The sequence below is a fragment of the Chionomys nivalis genome, chromosome X (genome assembly GCF_950005125.1).
Source record: "Chionomys nivalis chromosome X, mChiNiv1.1, whole genome shotgun sequence".
Lineage (NCBI taxonomy): Eukaryota > Metazoa > Chordata > Mammalia > Rodentia > Cricetidae > Chionomys > Chionomys nivalis.
Genome location: NC_080112.1, coordinates 75,235,340 through 75,255,839, shown reverse-complemented (window position 1 = coordinate 75,255,839; position 20,500 = coordinate 75,235,340). Strand labels below are relative to the sequence as shown.

Here is a 20,500-nt window from a genome sequence, read left to right as displayed (position 1 = left end):
TTACAAGTGTCAGCAATTTTATTTATTTATTTTTTTTACTAGATGGCTCATCAAAGAAAAAAAATAGTTTTAGTATTGATGACCTTTCTCCTTCTGTGGGTAGGGCTTAGACAGACTACTAAATACCCTTTCTTGTTTTCCGTTCTTTGATGATATTGGGACTTTGAGCAAATAAGAAATATTTTGCCAGGATAAAAAATTTACAGTAGCTGGGTGATGGTGGCGCACACCTTTAATCCCAGCACTCAGGAGGCAGAGGCAGGCGGATCTCTGTGAGTTCGAGACTAGCCTGGTCTACAGAGCTAGTTCCAGGACAGGCTCCAAAGCCACAGAAAAACCCTGTCTCGAAAAACCAAAAAAAAAAAAAAAAAAAAAAAAAAGGTTACAGTATGGTGTTAGCAAATATAACTCATTTTTCTGACCTGATACCCTTTGCTTTTAACTTTTATGTTTTAAATTAATGATTTTCATTTAATTCTGTTTTTATTATAAAATATTGAATATTAAAGATCGCATTCCTTAATATGACTAAATGTCCTATATTGATGTTAATGTATTTTTTCTCAATAAAATACCTTTAAAACTTAGATTTTTTTAAATTTGTTTTTTGTTTATTTTTAAGACAGGGTTTTTCTGTGTAGCCCTGGCTGTCCTGGAACTCACTCTGTAGACCAGGCTGGCCTCAACTTCACAGAGATCTGCCTGCCTCTGTCTCCCACGTGCTGGGATTAAAGGTGTGCACATCATGCCCAGCTGGAATACTCATTTTCTAATTTATTGTACTTTAAGCAGAATAGCCCATGTATAAAATATTAGTAGCTATGGGTAATCCCACTTATTTATTTATTTATTTAGTTAGTTTTTGCAGGTCTGGAGTCAAGACCAGGTTGGCCTTGAACTTACAGATCCACTTTCCTCTGCTGTTGTTGCACAGGGATTAAAGGCATGCACCATCACCTTGGGTTCTGAATATGAGTTCTTAATTTCACACAGCTTTTACCTTGCTAGTCATGATTTTTTTTGAAAATTTTGATATTAATTTTCCTGATACTCCTAGCAAAAAGAAAAGAGGACTACTTGTTTCTGATGACAGACGTTATAGGACATTTGATTGAAGAAGTGATTGGATGAAGCTGTTGTTTATCTTTTGATTATTTACTGAATTCCTATGAACTCTTATCATTTTGGGGTATAGATCATCATGGCTTATTTACTTTTTTGATAGAAAACTTCACATTAAGGAATTTTGAAGTTGTATTAAAATAATATACTAGTATAAAGTTTAAAAATTTCTATAATAACTATAAAACTTTTTAATCTTTGAAGTAAATGACAGTGATTAAAATAATGCCTTATACTCTGCTGAAAAATGTGTTCACTATTCTTTTCTCACTGGAAATAGTAAACATTCCTTAACTTTTCACCCTGTAAATGTTTTACAAGTTAACTTGGAAAGTATAATGTGTGCTTTATGTTATGTATACTCAGAAACTATGTCATCTAAATAAAATACATTTAAGCTAATGATCTATTTTGTTAGCTGTATATTTTAGACAGAGTTTCTGTCCTGCCTGGTCCTGTAGCCATTCAGTCCCAAAGAAACACACAGAGGCTTGTAATAATTATTAACTGTTTGGCCTGTTAGCTCAGGCTTATTATTAACTAGCTCTTACAACTTAGATTCACCCATAATTCTTGTCTTTGTTAGCTACTTGGCTTGGTACCTTTTCTCAGTGCATCATCTTCTTTCCTCTGTGTCTGGTTGGTGATTGCAGACTGAGCCTTTTTCTCTTCCCAGAATTCTCCTAGTATGGTCACCCACCTAAACTTCCTGCCTGGCTACTGGCCAATTAGTGTTTTATTAAACCAATATAAGTGACAAATCTTTGCAGGATACAAGAACATTATCTCACAGCCATATATCCCATTGTTGTACTTTATGCAGAGTGTAGAACAATTCTTAATAAACTTTGTTAATTTCATATAGGGATGAACAATAAATTTATTACCCTTTCAAAAATGTAATTTTAAGTTGAGAAGTTTTTTTTTCTTTTTAGGATGTATTACGTGATGTCATTTTACTCTATTGTAGATATAAAAACATACTGACATGTTTATATTTAGAGCTCTTCTTTTAAAAGAATCAAAACTTTGATTCTTTGAATTGTAAAGACATAAAAATTGACTGTGGATTGCATTTATATGCATATGCATACACATATAGTTGTCTTTTGGAATGACTTTGATGTGTTTGTCCAGGTATTCATTAGCATTGTCATTTGCTGTCTCTCACCAGAATGTATGTTCTTGACTTCTGGTTATAACATTTTGTGTTACTTTTGTTATAGCTTTTTCTAAAGGGTTCTGGTACTGGAGATCCGTCCAAATAGTTCCTTATAGAGAAATTCACTTTTTTTGAATTATTGATTTACATACCAGCTGGAGGCAGTTTTTTTTCCTGTTTAAGCACTTTACCGAGGCATTCGTTACTCACTTATTTTCCAGACCACAATTTCTAACAGATTTTTTTACTTTCTAATTTTGTTTTTCTGATTGCTTTTTTGTGTTATCAGGCTCATTTCTTATCATTTTTGCTTATTTTCGTAGATGAGGTGTAATAAAACATTATCTTAGCATTTGCTGTGTAATTTAGAAGTCTTTGTTTATATGGACTTGGGGGTCCTATCTTATGCATCATCCTGATCATTGTTTGTGGGATTAAACCCTCCCTCCATATTGTTTTGCTTTCTCCCCTCTTCTTTCCCTCCCTTTCAGGAAACTGGAGGCTCTTATTATATCAGGCTCTGCCTGGGTATGCTGCCACAAGAATGGCACAGCCTGTGCCTTTAATGCTTCCGATAAGAGTCCTGACTGCTTTGAATGCTCTACTTGGTCCCATGGTATAATTTTGATCATTGAGATTCCAGGGGGCACCTTGTTGCCTGGATGAATTTCTCAGAAACTTCCCGGAAAGCCTCAAGAAAGGAACTTCAGAGCAAACAGAATCAACTAGGGAGCATGACTATACATCCATCACATACATGCCAGCATGGGTCCAGCTGAGGCCTCAAATGATGCTTTGCCAGCCTCAGCTGGTTCTCAAGTGATGTCTCTGTGGCCCATGACTCCAGAGTTAAGGTAGTGGAGTTTCCCTTCAAAGTGGCTCACTGGTGGCTTTGTAGGTGGGACACATTTCACCTCAGCATGCTTTCTGTTCAGATTGAAGGTTGGTCTTAGCCTTTAGGTCCTTTCAATTATAATTTTCTGATGTAGCAGAATTTATGTTAGGATTATAACAGTCATTCTTTGACATGAGGCTTGAACCATCAGTCATTTTGCTTTTTAAATTTATTTTTATCTCCAAGTCTATGTGTGGGTATATGTACCATGTGTGCAGGTGCCTACAGAGGCCAGGGATGTTGATTACCCCAAGTGCTGGAGTTACAGAACGTTGTGAGCTTCCTGATCACGCCGGTGCTTGGCATTAAACTTGTGTCCTATGGAAGAGCAGTATGTGTGTTTAACATCTTGCCACCTCATTAGTTCCCCATCAGCTATAATTTATGTGAAATTATTCAACTTTCTTAGTATCCTTTGCTATAAGTAAGATTTTACTTTGGTAAGATAATGTTCCAGGGCAGTTTGAAAATGCCTTAGTCTTAAAAATCTTAAGGAGTCTCCACTATTCTATATTTAACTTGTGATTTGGAGAAAAATGACCATTCTCTGAAATTTGTGGAGATAATGAAACATGTGCAGATAATGTTTCTAAAGTGACCATAATTGTTTCCCATACTTTAACATTACTGAAGGTTGTTGACAAGTTGTAATTCTTTAATGTGTGGATATGCTGTCATTTTCAGTGATTTACTATATAATTTATTACTTAACATATTGTATCACTGTTTACATTAATATTTCTTTGTTATTTGACAATCTAAATCTTGTGAATACTTTAGTTAGATTTATATATTCTGACTTCCTACTTAGACATAGTCTTAAGAATCTAGAATTTGAAAGAGGAAAAATCGTGTGGTTGCTTACAGTTAACAACGTTTTTATAGTAGGCATGAACTTTTAAAGCTCTTTGAATTTGTGGTCACAACCTGAAGTCAGGTTACTACATTGACATTTAGAGTAACTAGATTCAGAATGTATTGTCTTACCCAAATGATTTTATAGATCTTCTTGTAGCCTCTAGTGAAATACAGTTTTCTGACTCTAATCTTACATGCAACAACATGTCATGTACAAGTTTTATATATCGACACATTTTTTAAAGACTCTATTACCTAGCTTAACTTGAGAAAGATTTTTCTTCCTAGTTGATGAGAAGTACTGATCTAGTATGTATTTAGGATGATTTTAGAAAACCTTCTATAGCCGGGCGGTGGTAGCGCACGCCTTTAATCCCAGCACTTGGGAGGCAGAGGCAGGCGGATCTCTGTGAGTTCGAGACCAGCCTGGTCTACAAGAGCTAGTTCCAGGACAGGCTCCAAAACCACAGAGAAACCCTGTCTCGAAAAACCAAAAAAAAAAAAAAAAACCTTCTATAAAGATCTTTTCTAACTTTCCTTTATTTGGTAATGGCTTACGAATTTGAGGAAGAATTAGTGGATCCTCTTTATAGACTGATGAAAGTAAATGATACTTGTTATTTTTTCTTGTTTAAATACAATATTGCACCCCTTAGTTAGTCTACTGTTTATAAAATGTTTCCTACAAGCCAGAACCACTGATCCCTATGTATAAGAGCAAAGCTTGCTTCCTTAACCTTATAAAGAGTTAATTTGAGATGATTTAGTCTATAAAATCATAGCAGAAACCATCAGAAAAATAGTCATCCGTGGCTTCCTTCATCTACTGGTGATTTTCTGTGTTGTCTTCTGATCTATCTGTGTGAAGGAGATAGTTCAAAATGGCATATAATGAACATTTCTGTAGCTGATCTGCGTCTTTTAATGTAAATAGCAGTGAACATTGTATCTGTCAAAATTGAGGCCTTGACATATTACTGCTCCTTACTAAGAAGGGAATTCTTGATTGACGTGAAACTGCATGCTAAGCAAGGTAGAGAAGGGTTGAAACAACAAAGGTGGCCAGGTTTGGTAGCACATATCTTTAATTTTTGCACTTGGGAGGCAGAGGCAGGCCTCTCTGAATTCAAGGTCAGCTCCGGTTATATAGTTATACCCTGTTTCGAAAAACTAATGAAACATAACCCAAACAAAGGTTCTGTAGTCACAAGAATACCATTTTTACTTAATCAGGCTGTCTTGATTGCCGAATGACTGTTTACCTCATAAATGTTAAGTCATGACAAGGTTTTAGGATCTTGGTATAAGCTTTTCTTTTATTAATTATTGTGATTTACAAATATATAGCAAAAGGATACCTAGAGCAATCCATGACCATAACTTGTACAAAAATTTCATTATTGCTTTTATTTTACACTTTCAGATATTTTTCTTAGTTTAAGTTGGAAATTACCAAGTAGTGTATTTTCATATTAGTAAAAGGTGTGTCTTCATTAAGCAGTTTTTCTATTAGCAAATTTGTCTTGAGAAGCATCTTGAGAAATTGTATGAGCAAAGCTATTTTTTATGAAACTTAAAATTCAGTTATAATAATATGTGTTCTTTCACCGTATAAGTGGCACTGATGCCCCTTCAATGCCCCAGCTTGACTAATACTAATGATTGATGGTTGCTTCAGTATCGAATATTAATGGTGTTACTTTGGTTAACCTTTTTATGAAAAAGTGAAATTAAGGTCCAAACATATTATCCTGTAGTTGACTTGCTGTCTCCTATTAGATTGGTTTGTTATTCATTGCTTTTCTGAGATTTTGTTTTGCTGTTAAGTATCCCTTTCTCTGCAGATTTGAACTTCTGTTGTCTGGATAAGTGAATTTTACTGTTGTTAGCCTATCTCACATGGTAGTCACTGGAGGATGGCAACATCAACTTTTGATTGGTCAAAATAATTAGTAGACTATATCCCTGAGAGTTTTTAGTACATTAAAAAAATTATGTGGAATTGAGGAATGATCAGTGAACATTTTCAAGAGTGTTCATTGGTAGCTTGTGCTAAAACATGTTTTTTTTGGCCTGTCTCATACTTGCAATATAAAGTCTGTTTGACCGTATTTATTTTTACTTTTATACAGAGAATTTGTTTTTAATTTGGTGTACTTTACCCCCCAAAATACTGCTTTTTATTTTTTTACTCCCAAGAATTGCCAAGAAGATGCTTTTAGAAGAAATTAAAGCCAATATTTCCTCTGATGAGGATGGATCTTCAGATGATGAACCTGAAGAAGAGAAAAAAAGAATTGGAAAACAAAGTGAAGAAACCCCAGGAGATGAGGGTGAGCTCCCCACAGAGAAGTTGCCATGTTGGATTTATAGTATATTTCCTTAGTCATTTAATCTGTGAAGATTATCTGACTAAGAAATCTCAGCAAATGCATTTGAGGGTTTAAAAAATATTTAAAACTTTATTATCACAAATCATTTGTGTGCATTACGATAATTGTGTCAGTTATGCTCGTTGTTTCCCTTACTGTCAATAAACGTGTAAACAAAATAGTTCTTAAAGTGTCACACACTGGTGATGGTTAGTCCATAGGTAGTAACTGGGGCTGGTAAGTGACTACCTGTTATCAGTAGTGGTATTAAGGTACATAAATTGTGCTAATCGTGAATATAGAGAATAATTTTAAAATATACTTAAAAGAAAGTCTGTTGATGAGGGCTTTTTAGATATATTTTCTTCATTTAGAAGCCCCAAATCAAGTCAATTCTGAATCAGATTCAGATTCCGAAGAATCTAAGAAGCCAAGATACAGACATAGACTTTTGAGATACAAACTGGCGGTGAGTGATGGAGAATCTGGAGAAGAAAAAAAGACAAAGCCTAAAGAACATAAAGAAGCCAAAGGAAGAAATAGAAGGAAGGGTAAGACATTTTAATTTTGATTGTAAAGCAAATACTTATTTTGTGAATGAGTTTTCATATTCAAATTTGAGTATATCTGTTCAGACACTTTAACGCTGCTCCTAAGAGAGCATCTGTACATATCTGATCTCATGTTTGGTCCCAGTGCATAACTAGAAAACTCTGACATAACTAGAAAACTTTTGCCATTAATGGTCTCTGTAGTTTTAGAATTAATTCAGCCTGTCTTACACCTTAAAACCAGGAATATTTTATATGTTAGCTAGGCAATGGTGGCGCACACCTTTAATTTCCAGTACTCAGGAGGCAGAGGCAGGTGGATCTCTGTGAGTTCGAGGTCAGCCTGGTCTACAAGAGTTAGTTCCAGGACAGGCTCCAAAGCAACAGAGAAACCCTACAGAGAAACCTACAGAGAAACCAAACCAACCAGCCAAACAAACAAAAACCCCAGGAGTATCTTAAAGTTTCTAATGCTGTGATAAACACCATGACTAGAATCATGTTAGGGGAAAAGTTTATTTCATCTTAGAACTCTCAGGTCACTCCATCACTGAGGAATGCTGGTTCCTAATTATTGATCAGGAACACAAGCAGAGGCGATAGAGAAACAAGAACAGTTTGCTTACTGACTTATTAGTCAAGGCTTGCAACATCCTGCTTTACGATTCAGGACCACCTGCCCAGAGCTGATCACTACCCCCTTACCCCAATGCACATCAATCATGAATCAAGAAAATGCCCTACTGTCTTGCTCACAGGCCAATCTACTGGAGACATTTTCTCAGTTGCTCTTCTTACTCCCCAAGTGATTTTTACTTATGTCAAGCTGACAAAAATCATTAACAACAACCAACCAATCAAACAACTTAAGCAATATAGCAAACAAAGGAAGAAAATGACCCATGGCAGTCAATAGCTGACTTGTCTTATGTCTCCCTCTTACTTTAGAGGAGTCATTATATCAGTCTTGATTTCAACCACCAATCTGCCTGCTATTGTTTCTCTTTTAGAATCCTTAGGTCATGACTTTCTGTGTCCTGCACATGGTTGTTAATCATCCTCATTGGCGGAAAGTTTTTAATCATTTTACCTTGAGCAGCGTTGTTTACTGGTACCCAGACTTACTTCCATTAATTTACCTTTGATTATTACTTACATATGTATGGCTAATTCTCATTTTGTTAATTCATATAGTACTAAACACCTGCATTTTAATATAGAAGTACAGTTTTATATTTATAAATACATGTTTAGTATACCTTAGCTGATATGCATAGTACCAGAAATGCTTTAGTTTAGTGGGTTTTCCCTTTTTTGAAATATTGATATATAAATAATGAGATCTTGGGAAATGGATCCTTGTTAACACAAAGTTCATTTATATGTCATCTCTACTTCATGTATCTACTTCATGCAGTATTCCCAGTGCACCTGCATTTTGATAGCAACTTAGCACAATAGTTTAGATGTTTTCACTCATGGAATATGTTGATATTCATAGACTTCAGATTTTAGTGCATTTCAGATCTGATTAAGGCTGTTCAGCCTGTACCATTTGAATTATTAACTGGTTTATCATGTTTTGGTCTGCTTTTTTTTTTTTTTTTTTTTTTTTTTTTTGAGATATAGGGTTTTACCATGTATCCTGGGCTGTCTTGGCACTCCTTATGTTGACCGGACTGGCCTCAAACTCACAGAGATCCTACCTGCTTCTGCCTCCCTAGTGCTGGGATTAAAGGTGTGCCACTATGGTGGGCTTGAATGCTTGAATTTGATATATCTTATGTAATATATACTCTCTTAGTAATATATACTCTCTTTTTTTCTGTCTGTCTCCTGTTGATCTTTATATAATTCTCTAGTGTTTTAATGTGAAATGACTAAATGGATTTTGTTTCTTTTGAAAACTATTTACTCATTTCTTTCTAAATTCAAGTGAGCAGTGAGGATTCAGAAGACACTGACTTTCAAGAGTCAGGAGTTAGTGAAGAAGTCAGTGAATCTGAGGATGAACAGCGACCTAGAACAAGGTCAGTATTACACATATTTTTGTTTGTATGTCTGTTTTGCTTTATTTTGCAAAGAAGGTTAGGAATTGGGCCAATGAGATGGCCCAGAGAGTAAAGCTGCTGCCTACTGCTGAGTTTGATGACCTGAGCTTGTTCTAGGACCCATGTGGTGGAAGGAGAGAATCGATACTTGTAAGCTATTCTTGTTTCTCTGCATATGTACTCTGGCCCCCTCCCTCTGAAAAAGGGCTATGATTGATTGCAAATAAAGTTACACACATACACACACACACACACATCTATATATGTTTGAAATTAATTTTTGAAAGTGAGAAAGCTCAGTGGGTAAAGATACTTGCTGATAAGCCTTATCCTTAGAAATAAAATAAATTGATACAAAGAGAGAACTGATGCCTACAAGTTTTCTTAACTGCTACATATTGGTGCTTTCTCTCTCTCTCTCTCTCTCTCTCTCTCTCTCTCTCTCTCTCTCACACACACACACACACACACACACACACACACACACACACACAGAGGGAATAAATGTGTTTATGCAACATTAATATATGTTAATAAAAATTAAGAAAACAAATAATTATATTTAGTCTGTAATAGTGGTGATGGTTGAACTCAGGGCTTTATGTGTTTTTGACAATGATTCTACCAATGAGGTACAGGCCCAGACAGATCTTCCTCTTTTTCTGCCCTTCCTTTCTTCCTGTTTTTTTTTTGGGGGGGGGGGATGGGGGATGGGTGGGCAGTGTTATATAGCCAGGGCTGTTGACTTGGAGTTTCTGTGTACCTGTGGATGACCTTGAACCATTGTTACTCTTATTTTCACTTCTTGGGTGCTGAGATGGCAGGTGTTTCCTATCACCATTTTACTCTGTGGTAGGGCTTAGACCTAGAGCTTTGTGCTTTGTAGGCCAGCGCTCTACCACCTAAGCTACAGTCCTAGCCCCTCGTTAATGTTTTTAATTACTTGATTTTGATTTTGTAGTGCTGAGAATGAAACCCCGCGGTCTTCTGCATGCTATGTGCATGCCATACATTTGAGCAGTGGTGTCCAGAAGAAGTCAGTGTTATTAATACTACTAAAGTATATGCTTAAAAATTGCTAAGATGCTTAATTTTATGATTTGTGCCTTTTATTATTACTAAGATAATAACATGGCATATGTATGCTGCTCAGTGGTGTAGTATGTGTGCCAGCATATACATGATCCTGGCATGGTATTTCCAGAATAGTACATACTCATCAGGAAGCGTTTTATTTTACTTTATTTTACATTTAAAATTTTCTTAAGGTCTGCAAAGAAAGCAGAATTGGAAGAAAATCAGCGAAGTTATAAACAGAAAAAGAAAAGACGACGGATTAAAGTTCAAGAGGATTCCTCCAGTGAAAATAAGGTAATAATGGCATTTGTTGTTTGTTTGAATTATTATTCACCCATTATATTATACTTTGTAGTAAGTTCACCATTTTTGTTTGTATTCCGTTCAGTAATTACATTTTATTATTTAATTCTTACTATTGTCGAAAGAATCATTTGTTCTTTCTTATTTTCCCCCTTTAGCAAGAAAGTCTTTAATTCATTTTTAATGTTATTGTATTCACATTTAAAACATTGTAATATAATGCAATCATTACCTTTTTATGCAAATTGGTGTTTTGCCTGCTTGTGTGTCTGTGTGAGGGTGGTTGATCCACTGGAACTGGAGTTTTAAACAATTGTGAGCTGCCATGTGGTTGCTGGGAATTGAACCTGGGTCCTCTACAAGAGAAGTCAGTGCTCTTTCTTAACCACTGAACCATTTCTCCAGCTCCAAAACATAACTATCTTCATTCATTTTTTTCTTTGTTTAAATTCACAAAAATATTTTTTTCACACAGTATATTGGTTTCCTCTTTTGAGATAGGATTGATGTAGTTCAGCCTGACCTTGAACTAACTCTGTTTCTGAGGTAGGCTTTGAATTCCTGACCCTCTTTTCTCAGCTTCCTGAGTGCTGACGTGAATATAGGGCCTCAGGCATGTTAGATACCTACCCTTCACTTGAGACAATCTCCTAGGCCAGAAGGCTTTACTTTTTGAAAAACTAACTTTGGAAACATATTAGAATATACTATTTAATGGCCTTAATTGTGTGTTTTCACAAACAATAATTTCAGGCCCACTGGACTTTTCAGAAGTTTAAAACATAATTTGTGTGTGTGTGTTTAATGCCATGTGTGTGCAGGTAGGACTCCAAAAGAAGGCAATGGATCCCCTGGAGCCATTATGAGTCACTGGATATGGGTGCTGGGAATTGAACTCAGGTCCTCTGGAAGAACAGCAAGCCCTTTTAACTAGTGAGACATCTCTTCAGCCCAAGACCCACTGAACTTTGTCATTTTTCTGTCTGATCTTTATTTTGCTTCTGGTGTGCTCTGATTTATGAATTTGACATTTAAAGTACCTTTTAAAATAAAATATTTGCTTTCCTTCCTCTCTTATTTTGTTGATGAGTTGTTTTCAAGTTTAATTCATGTTGTAGTATATATCAGCATTTCATTTTTACATCTGGATAAACTGTTGTATATGTATATCACATTTTGAGTATTCATTCACCTGTTGTTGGACATTGCTTATTTTCTCCTTTTAATTGTTTTGAGTCAGGCGATTATGAACATACCTGTAAATATTTGTTTTTATTCCTGCATTTAGTTGTCTCTGGTATGTGTGCAAGTTGTAATTGCTGGGTCAGATTTCCACGTAGTTTTTCTATATTGGTTACATCATTTAGCATTCTTAAAAGCACTGTACTGCCTCATGTTCACTGACATTTAGTTTCTTAAATTTTGCTGCCTGAGATGATCAGGACTCACAGGATACTCCAATCAGGACTTGATTATAACTCTAAATTTTCTTTAGGTTCCTTATAAGATTATCAGCGCCCCCAACCAGCTGGAAGTAGCCTGGAAACTATGCCCACATCCCCAAAAACGGACTGTGGATATTTTCCTTTGTTTTTTTTTTTTTTTTTAAAAAAGAGGGGGAAAGTGGTGCAGGAGAATTTGTAATCTGGCAATCATGTGTTAAATAAATGTTGAATGGCCAGGCAGGAAGTATAAGCGGGAAAACCAGACAGGAAGTAGAAATGATGCAATGAGAGACCAGGAGAATTCTTGGAAGGAGGAAGTGGATTCCTCCCACTCCTGCCCAGATTACCGAAGCTGCAGGATGTGATCTGCTCCACTGAAAAAAGGTACTGAGTCACATGGCTAACATAGATCAGAAAAAATGGGTCAATCAAGATGTGAGAGTTAGCCAGTGAGAGGCTAGAGCTAATGGGCCAATCAGTTTATAAGTTATGGAGACCTATGTGTGATTTTCTTTGGTGCTAAACAGTTGTGGGGTACCAGGCGGGACAAAAACCCCAACAACAAGCAGGCCCCCTTTGTGTTACAAAATTTGGTTTTATTAATCAATAATAATAATTACAATGTGCATAAAATGGTATCTAATTGCAGTTTTGAATTTTTTCCTCTGACCTGTCAGTTTGGATATCTTTTCATGTTCTTGTTAGCTGTTTGTATACAGTTTTAAAATTAATACCTGTTTGATTCTTTAGCCCTGATTCTTTTCTTTTGTTTTGGTTTAATTGAAGTTTTATTCAACACTTGTTTATTTCTGGATATAATTAATAAAGTTTTTCATCTACCCCTTGTTGGCACATTACACAATTTAACATGAAATAAATGAATTAGAGCACTTTTACTGTTTTTCTCTGTATTTGAATTCCACAGACCCATTCTGAAGAAGAAAAAAAGGAAGATGATGAGGAGGAGGAGGAAGAGGAGGAAGAGGATGAAAATGATGATTCTAAGTCCCCTGGAAAGGGCAGAAAGAAAATTCGGAAGATTCTAAAAGATGATAAACTAAGAACAGAAACCCAGAATGCCCTTAAAGAAGAAGAAGAGAGACGAAAACGTATTGCAGAGAGAGAACGTGAGAGAGAGAAATTAAGAGAGGTAGCCACCGTATTTCTGTGATATATAACTTTCATAGACATATGTCACAGACGCATACAGGTTTTCAAGAGTTGAATGTCTTAATAAACTGTAGATTTCTAGGTAAAATTCTTTTACACCAGTGTTAGCATGCTATGCTTATTAGGCTATGCTTTTATAATTAAGGATTTGAAAACACTTGAGACTGTTACATGTTAACAAATGATTGTAATATAGTTAGTTAGGAAAATGACTTCCTTTTTAAAATTTCTTTTTAGTTTCTAAAATTGTGTGTATGGGGTACATATGTACCATGATGCAAATGTGTTTATCAGAAGGCACTTTGTGATTGGTTCTCTCCTTTTGCTTTTATGTGGGTTCAACTCAGTTGTTAGGCTTGTGTAGAAAGTACCTCTATCTGCTGAGTTCTCGTGTCAGCTTTAAATTGATTTTTTTTATATGTATAATTTTTTAAAAGTTTATGTTATTATAAATTATGGATTTATATCTATGTCTGCATGTGGGTTTGATTCATATGTGTGTGTGTTTGCCCATGAAGACCAGAAGACTGTGTCAGATCTGTTGAAATTGGGATTCTAGGCACTAGAGCTGCCTTTCAGACATGGGTGCTAGGAACTGAATGCTTGTCCTCTGCAAGAGCAGTATGTGCTGTTAATCTCTGAGCCATCTCTCTAACCCCGGGATTTCTCTTTTTGAATGAATTTTTTAGTGAAAATGCTGTCAAATATATGTATGGAAAATTAATATTGTAATCCTCCATGTATCTTTTATTCCAGCATCATCCATTACTAACAGTACTAGATTTCTTTCATATATTTACCTACTTTTGGATTATTTTGGAGTAGATTCCAGAATTGGTATCATCATCTATCAATAGTTGAGACTATAACATTAAAAAGATACAGATATTTTAAACATTATTATAAGGTCATATTATATTTTATTCCTTCAAGTTATAAGATTTTGAGAAATGTGTTCTTTTTAAGTTGCACTGCTTTGAATTTCTATATTTTTATTTTTCTGTGTCGTGGCCTCTACAACTCCACCTATTGACTTTTTATTGCTGTCTTTGTGAGTTGCCTTTTATGGTGACCTCATTCCTTATCAACACTCAGAACCCAATATAAAGGGAACCCAAAATTAAACAAGATACAGGAATAAATTTATAATCAGTAAATGCCAGCTACGACACCACTAAGAACCACAGGAAGAAAAATAGCCAAAATAATGATGGAGAATAAGCTAGGAAGTGAAAATTATTGTAAAAATAATAATAATGAATATACTTAATTTAAAATGAGGTAGGGAAATAAGCAAAGAAAGCATATTATATGGAGGAAAAGAACTTCCCATCTTTACTAGCAGATGCTACTCATGGTCACAGTAAGCTTTTCTACTGTGGTCTGGGTAAGTGGCCAGCTCCTGTACGCAAGCGAGGCTGGCAAAGTTTCCAAGATAAAAAGTTCTCCCTCCACGTGCTTGTGTGCATCAGAACCCGGGAGAAGGATGCAAAGCATTCTATACCATAGTAGAGGGGGAGAACTCACATTCCCTGGTACTTCGTGTAATGATCTGAGTATTCAGATCTGCCCAAGGAAAGAGGTTGCAGACATCAAGGGGTTTTCTGCCTATTTGAAAATGTTTGCATCTACTTAACCTCTTTAAAGAAGATAAATTCATTATCTTACCATTATTAGAGAATTTGGGAGTGACTTAGCTGGGTATGACTCTACTGGATCCTCTGCTCAGTGTTTCATTAAGTTTAAGAAATTAACCAGGGCTATACTTTTGTCTAAGAGTTTGTGTTATTTTCTCAACTCGTTAACATAATGTGTTAGTTTCTTGCAGTTGCGTACATAGTCCCTTATCAACTACATGCTTCTTTCTGCTACATGGCATGTTGCTTCCGTTTTTTGCCCCATAGGAAAGCATTTCAATCTTTTAAATGGCTGACTTTGAGCTCAGGCCTACTTAGGAGAGTATGTTTTGAGTAAGTCTGAGTTAAATGATGATTAGTCATATCTGGGACTCATATCACATTGTATTTATAGGTCTTAACCACACTCAACGAGGGCAGATTATACAGGACATTTATACCAAGAGGCATACTGGTGCCATTTTAACATTTTGCCTACCATATCTTGCAAACAGGCCAAGGCATTTTAAGAAATTAAATTTTTTGTAGTGGCTCTTCCTTGTGATATGGCATGATACCATCTATGCTAGGACATAACTGTTGAATACTTATTATGTACTAAATTCTTAATATATGCTGCTTTATTTTCCACAGTTCCTCTGAGGGTTCTTGAAACACATTCCTAATTTTCAAGTATAGAAACTAATGTTAAGAAAATTTACATAGCAAAATGAAATGGAATTTGGACCTAAATATATATGCTCAACTCTGTCTCCCAGTATTATTCTTGATGTGTTTATCACTTAAAATTTCTTGTAAATTTAGTGTCCTTATAATTCATTACAAACCTGTGATTTAATTTCCAATTTTTATGTATAAAATTTCCTAGTTTTTTATGTTTGCTTCAAGTTAACTTCTAGGCTAGATGTGGTCGTAAACACCTGTAATCCCAGCATTTAGGAATGGGAGAGAGGTTGACTGTCACTTCAATGGCATATTTTGTTTTTCAGTTTTTAGAGACAATGTTTCATGTTACAAAGTTTGTTTATGAACTCAATATTTCGCTTAGGCTGTCTTTGACCCCCTGATTTTCCTGTGTTTACTTTCCAGGTGGTAAGAGTATAGGCTTTGTCACTATGCTTGACACAACGTTTTGTTTAGTTTTCTATGTTAGGGGATTGAGCCTTAGGGCCTGGCACATGTTAGGCAAACTCTCCACTATCCAGCCATACCCCACCTCTACAATTTTTCTAATTAAGAATTTTTGTTCGTTTTTTGCATGTGACAATAAGTTGTTCACATAAGCCTTTCTTTTGTTAAAACATCATTGGGTTTGGGCTATATGGAAGCAGTTTTCTAGGTCTAAATCTGTTGCTTAGTTCCATTCTTCTTCTTTTTTTTTTTTTTTTTTTTTTTTTTGGTTTTTTGAGACAGGGTTTCTCTGTGGCTTTGGAGCCTGTCCTGGAACTAGCTCTTGTAGACCAGGCTGGTCTCGAACTCACAGAGATTCACCTGCTTCTGCCTCCCAAATGCTGGGATTAAAGGCGTGTGCCACCACCGCCTGGCTTAGTTCCATTCTTTAAAGTGTTAGGGTTGACAAAAAATGAGTGTACACATACTTGTTCTCATGTGTATGTTAAATTAAGGTTTTTGTTAGTATATATGTATTTGTGTGTGTGTGTGTGTGTGTGTGTGTGTGTGAAGTGCATATTTATGTAGAACTCAGAGTTCAGCCTGGAGTGTCATTCCTCGGGAACTATCAACCGCACTTAAGATTGGGACTCCCAGGGACTTGGAGTTGGCCAGCTATATTGTGCTGACTGGCTTCTGAGTGATAGAATCTGCCTTTCTCTACTACCATAAGGGATAGTTTGCTTCTTTCCTTCTTGCCTTCTTTTGTCCTTTCGTTCTTTCCCCCCTCCCCTGCCTAATTACCTGACTGCCCACTCTTTCTCCTTCCCTCCTTCCTACCACACATTTTGGGGATTGGACTCAGGTCCACGTGCTTGTACAAGCAAGTACTTCACTGACTAAGAGAGCTATTTACTTAAAATCCTACTTAATACAACTGTATTCTAATATTTTGGGTGCTATAGTGATTTCAAGTCTATATGAAATTTTCTTTTTCTCTGGAAAACATGAACCTGGGTATAGGTGTGTTTATGCTTTGGAAAAATCTATCTTATTAAGATTGATACTAAACTGGTGGCTAACGCCTTTTTATCCCAGCACTTGGCTCGTAGAGGCAGGTGAATCTCTGTGAGTTTCAGGCCAGCCTGATCTACAAGAGTGAGTTCCAGGACAGCAAGGACTGTTACACAGAGAAACTCTGTATTGAAAACAAACAAACACAAAACCAAAAAAGATTGCTACTCCACCATTGCTTGAAAGATTTCCGTGAGCTTAACTATCAACAACTCCCTTTTTTGTAGGTGATAGAAATTGAGGATGCCTCACCTACCAAGTGTCCAATAACAACCAAATTGGTTTTAGATGAAGATGAAGAAACCAAAGAACCTTTAGTGCAGGTTCATAGAAACATGGTTATAAAATTGAAGCCCCACCAAGTAGATGGTAAGAAGTTATTAAATGATTTAATCACTTTTAGCTAAATTTTACCTATATTTTGTTTTCTTCTGTTTGTCTAGCATTTTGCTAATCACTGGAGATACATTGTAGAGCAATAATATGATTACAGCTGTTATAGATCTTACCAGGAAGGGAGAACAAGTTTTGGTGACTGCAAGCATAGTGTTTTTAATTGGCAAGAAGTGCTCTTACAAGTGGGAAGCAGAATACATAGTGCTTGGCTAGAGCAGTTAGGAAGAAACAGTTAACCAAAAGCTTTCTTAGGGAAGTGCCATTTCAGCATTTTGAAGTGTTTAATTTATTTTCCCACATTAGTATTAGGAAGTTATTCAACTGCTCCTATTCTCTGCTGTGTTACTATAGAACTACTACTTTAATTTTAAATATATATGTGAAGTAGTCCATAAGGGAAATTGAGCTGTTTCTACTTCTTGGATTACCAGCCCTGTTTATTGTTCAGTTTCTATTGCTCAACGAACAATTTTCTTCCCGGAATAGTTTTCTGGTTGATTCAGTAGCCCTTAATGTGTATTTGATAGGAAGCTCTGCCCTCTTTGGTTAAAGTTTCTGTTTTTCAAGTATTTTTCTACCTTTTAAAGCTATCCTAAGGTATAGAGAAATCTAGTGTTATAGTTTAGGGTATTTGAACAGACATCCCCCCCCCCCCCCGTTTTCTGCTTGTGTTTTAGTTCTGCTTTACTTTAGCAGAAAAAAAACCAGTTCTATTTTTTTAAGAATGTCTTTAGTCAACAACAACAACAAAAATATCTTTAGTACCCATTGTTTTTTGAATGCTATTTCTTGGGTGTTGGAGAGATGGCTCAGTAGCCAAGAGTACTTGTTGCTCTTGTAGGGCAGCTTGGTTCGATTCCCAGCACTCATATGGTATACATTTAGACACATAAAATAAATGTTAAAAAACAAAATCTAAAAGCTTGCTGTTTTTTACAAGTTTTGGTTTCTCATTCTTAGGTGTTCAGTTTATGTGGGATTGCTGCTGTGAATCTGTGAAAAAGACAAAGAAATCTCCAGGTTCAGGGTGTATTCTTGCCCACTGCATGGGCCTTGGTAAGACCTTGCAGGTAAGAGCTATAGGAAATAAACCTAGGGCTGGAGAGTTGGCTCAGTAGTTGAGAGCCCTGGCTATTCTTCCAGAGGTCCTGAGTTCAATTCCCAGCAACCACATGGTGGCTCACAACCATCTGTAATGAGATCTGGTGCCCTCCTCTGGTGTGCGGGCATACATGGAGGCAGAATGTTGTATACATAATAAATAAGTCTTTATAAAAAAGGAAATAAGCCTATTCATTTTGCACATATATTAATAAGTGTTTTGGATTCTGCTGTGTTTTAGGTGGGTTGTAGAGATACAGCAGTAAAGAAGAATGATAAGGTCCCTTCTCAAGTATTGTATATTGCATATTGTGGTGAGGAATGAAATTTAAAAATGTACTTTCTGATACTCTGTTAAAAGGGGAGGGTCAAGATTTAGAGTAAACATATTTAAAGAAATGGTGTTTGTGTATCCATATTCATATATGTGCATAAAAACAATGGAAAAAGAGACCATGAATTAGATAGAGAGCAAGGAGGAGTATGTGCGAAGTTTCGGGGGGAAGAAAGGGAAGGAGGAGATGATACTGTTGTTTTATAATCTCAAATAAAAGAAAAAGTTAAAAACCCAAATATTCTTGACAGCACTACAAAAAGAGTGATGTTTGTGTAAAGGTGCTGAGTGATAGGAGTTGAGGCAGTGTGCTTGCAGGTGTGACTATCAACAGCTTCAAGGATACCAGGTGAAATTTATTTTTCCCAAGACAGGGTTTCTCTGTGTAACATTCCTGATTGTTCTGGAACTTGCTTTGTAGACCAGGCTATCCTCAAACTCACAGATCAACCTGCCTCTATCTCCCATGTGCTGGGATTAAAGGCATACACCACGACTGCCCGGCCTTCTTACTGAACTTTATAGTTTGTTATGGTAATAAAAATTTAAAGTCCTTTTCACTACTAAAACTCCTTCATTTCTAGGACTGGTTTTAATGTTATAGTTCTTTATATTTTGTATGGGTTTGAAATTATGATCTTGCTTTTTTTGGCTGGCTCATTATTTAAAGCAAACTGAGTAAATTGTGATTGTTTGATTTTTCTAATTTGTTTTTTGTATATTTAAATGAAAATGTAACTTTATTTACTTTATTGTAGGTGGTCAGTTTTCTTCACACAGTCCTTTTGTGTGACAAATTGGATTTCAGTACAGCTTTAGTGGTTTGTCCTCTTAACACTGCTTTGAACTGGATGAATGAATTTGAGAAGTGGCAGGAGGGACTAAATGATGATGAAAAACTTGAGGTAACATTTAGTTATGTTTCCTATTGAAGCAATAGCATGAGATTCCTATATGGAAAGAAGATTCTTAGTTACTAATGCACATTTCACTGGCAGTATTTAAAACTCAGTTGTTTTAATAGCTACTGTTAAACCTTTATTTTTCAAGGTCTCTGAATTAGCAACCGTGAAACGTCCTCAGGAGAGAAGTTATATGCTACAGAGATGGCAAGAAGATGGTGGCGTTATGATCATAGGTTATGAGATGTACAGAAATCTTGCTCAAGGAAGGAATGTGAAGAGTCGAAAACTTAAAGAAATTTTCAATAAAGCTTTAGTTGATCCAGGTAAGGTACTATCAGCGCTGACATGACAAAGCCAGTTGAAAAATATGTGTTTATCTGTAATTTAAGAGTTATTAATTGGATACTTATTAAGTAGCCAGTACTTGTTTCCTTTGTCTATTAGGTTTTATTTTTTTCTTAGTTCTAAATATAATTTAAATAACATAAAATCGTCTTTAATACTTTTAGCTATTGAGTTTTTGTGTTTCGTTCTGAGGTTGGTGTATTAGAATTTTAACTATTGTATCATTTCAGCAGGTTTTTTTCAGTGTATCTTGTGAATGGTTTTAAACAGTTTTTAAAATCAGGCATTGTGGCATGTGCCTATAATCATAGCCCTCCCTATTTGACAGGGATGTCTCTGTGACTAGCAGAGGGTCATCTTTGCCTTCTGATCCTCCTGCCTCCACTTCCTGAGTGATGGAATTATTGACATTAACCCTGTCACATGGTTTATGTGATGATGTGGTACTACAGATTAATCCCAATGCCTCATGCATGCTAGGTCACATCCCCAGCCTGAAATTTAATTTTGAAGTAAGTTTTATATGCTGGGCATGGCAAATCATCTGTAATCCTAGTATTTCTGAAATGGAGGCAGTAAGATCATATGTCCA

At 35.9% G+C, this 20,500-nt stretch overlaps 1 protein-coding gene across 13 annotated transcripts in view; it reads left to right on the top strand.

The window, feature by feature from the left end:
- Atrx (ATRX chromatin remodeler) overlaps positions 1–20,500 on the top strand; it is a 157,947-nt gene that overhangs the window by 77,343 nt on the left and 60,104 nt on the right. For 12 of the 13 annotated variants that reach the window (XM_057759003.1, XM_057759000.1, XM_057758995.1 and 9 more), the window contains 9 exons: positions 6,237–6,370; positions 6,784–6,960; positions 8,897–8,990; positions 10,280–10,382; positions 12,762–12,986; positions 17,055–17,196; positions 18,184–18,293; positions 19,417–19,563; positions 19,709–19,886. In XM_057759003.1, the coding sequence (XP_057614986.1) occupies positions 6,237–6,370; positions 6,784–6,960; positions 8,897–8,990; positions 10,280–10,382; positions 12,762–12,986; positions 17,055–17,196; positions 18,184–18,293; positions 19,417–19,563; positions 19,709–19,886 (1,310 nt within the window). The remainder of the gene's footprint in view (positions 1–6,236; positions 6,371–6,783; positions 6,961–8,896; positions 8,991–10,279; positions 10,383–12,761; positions 12,987–17,054; positions 17,197–18,183; positions 18,294–19,416; positions 19,564–19,708; positions 19,887–20,500) is intronic. The other variant, XM_057758994.1, reaches the window with a different exon arrangement.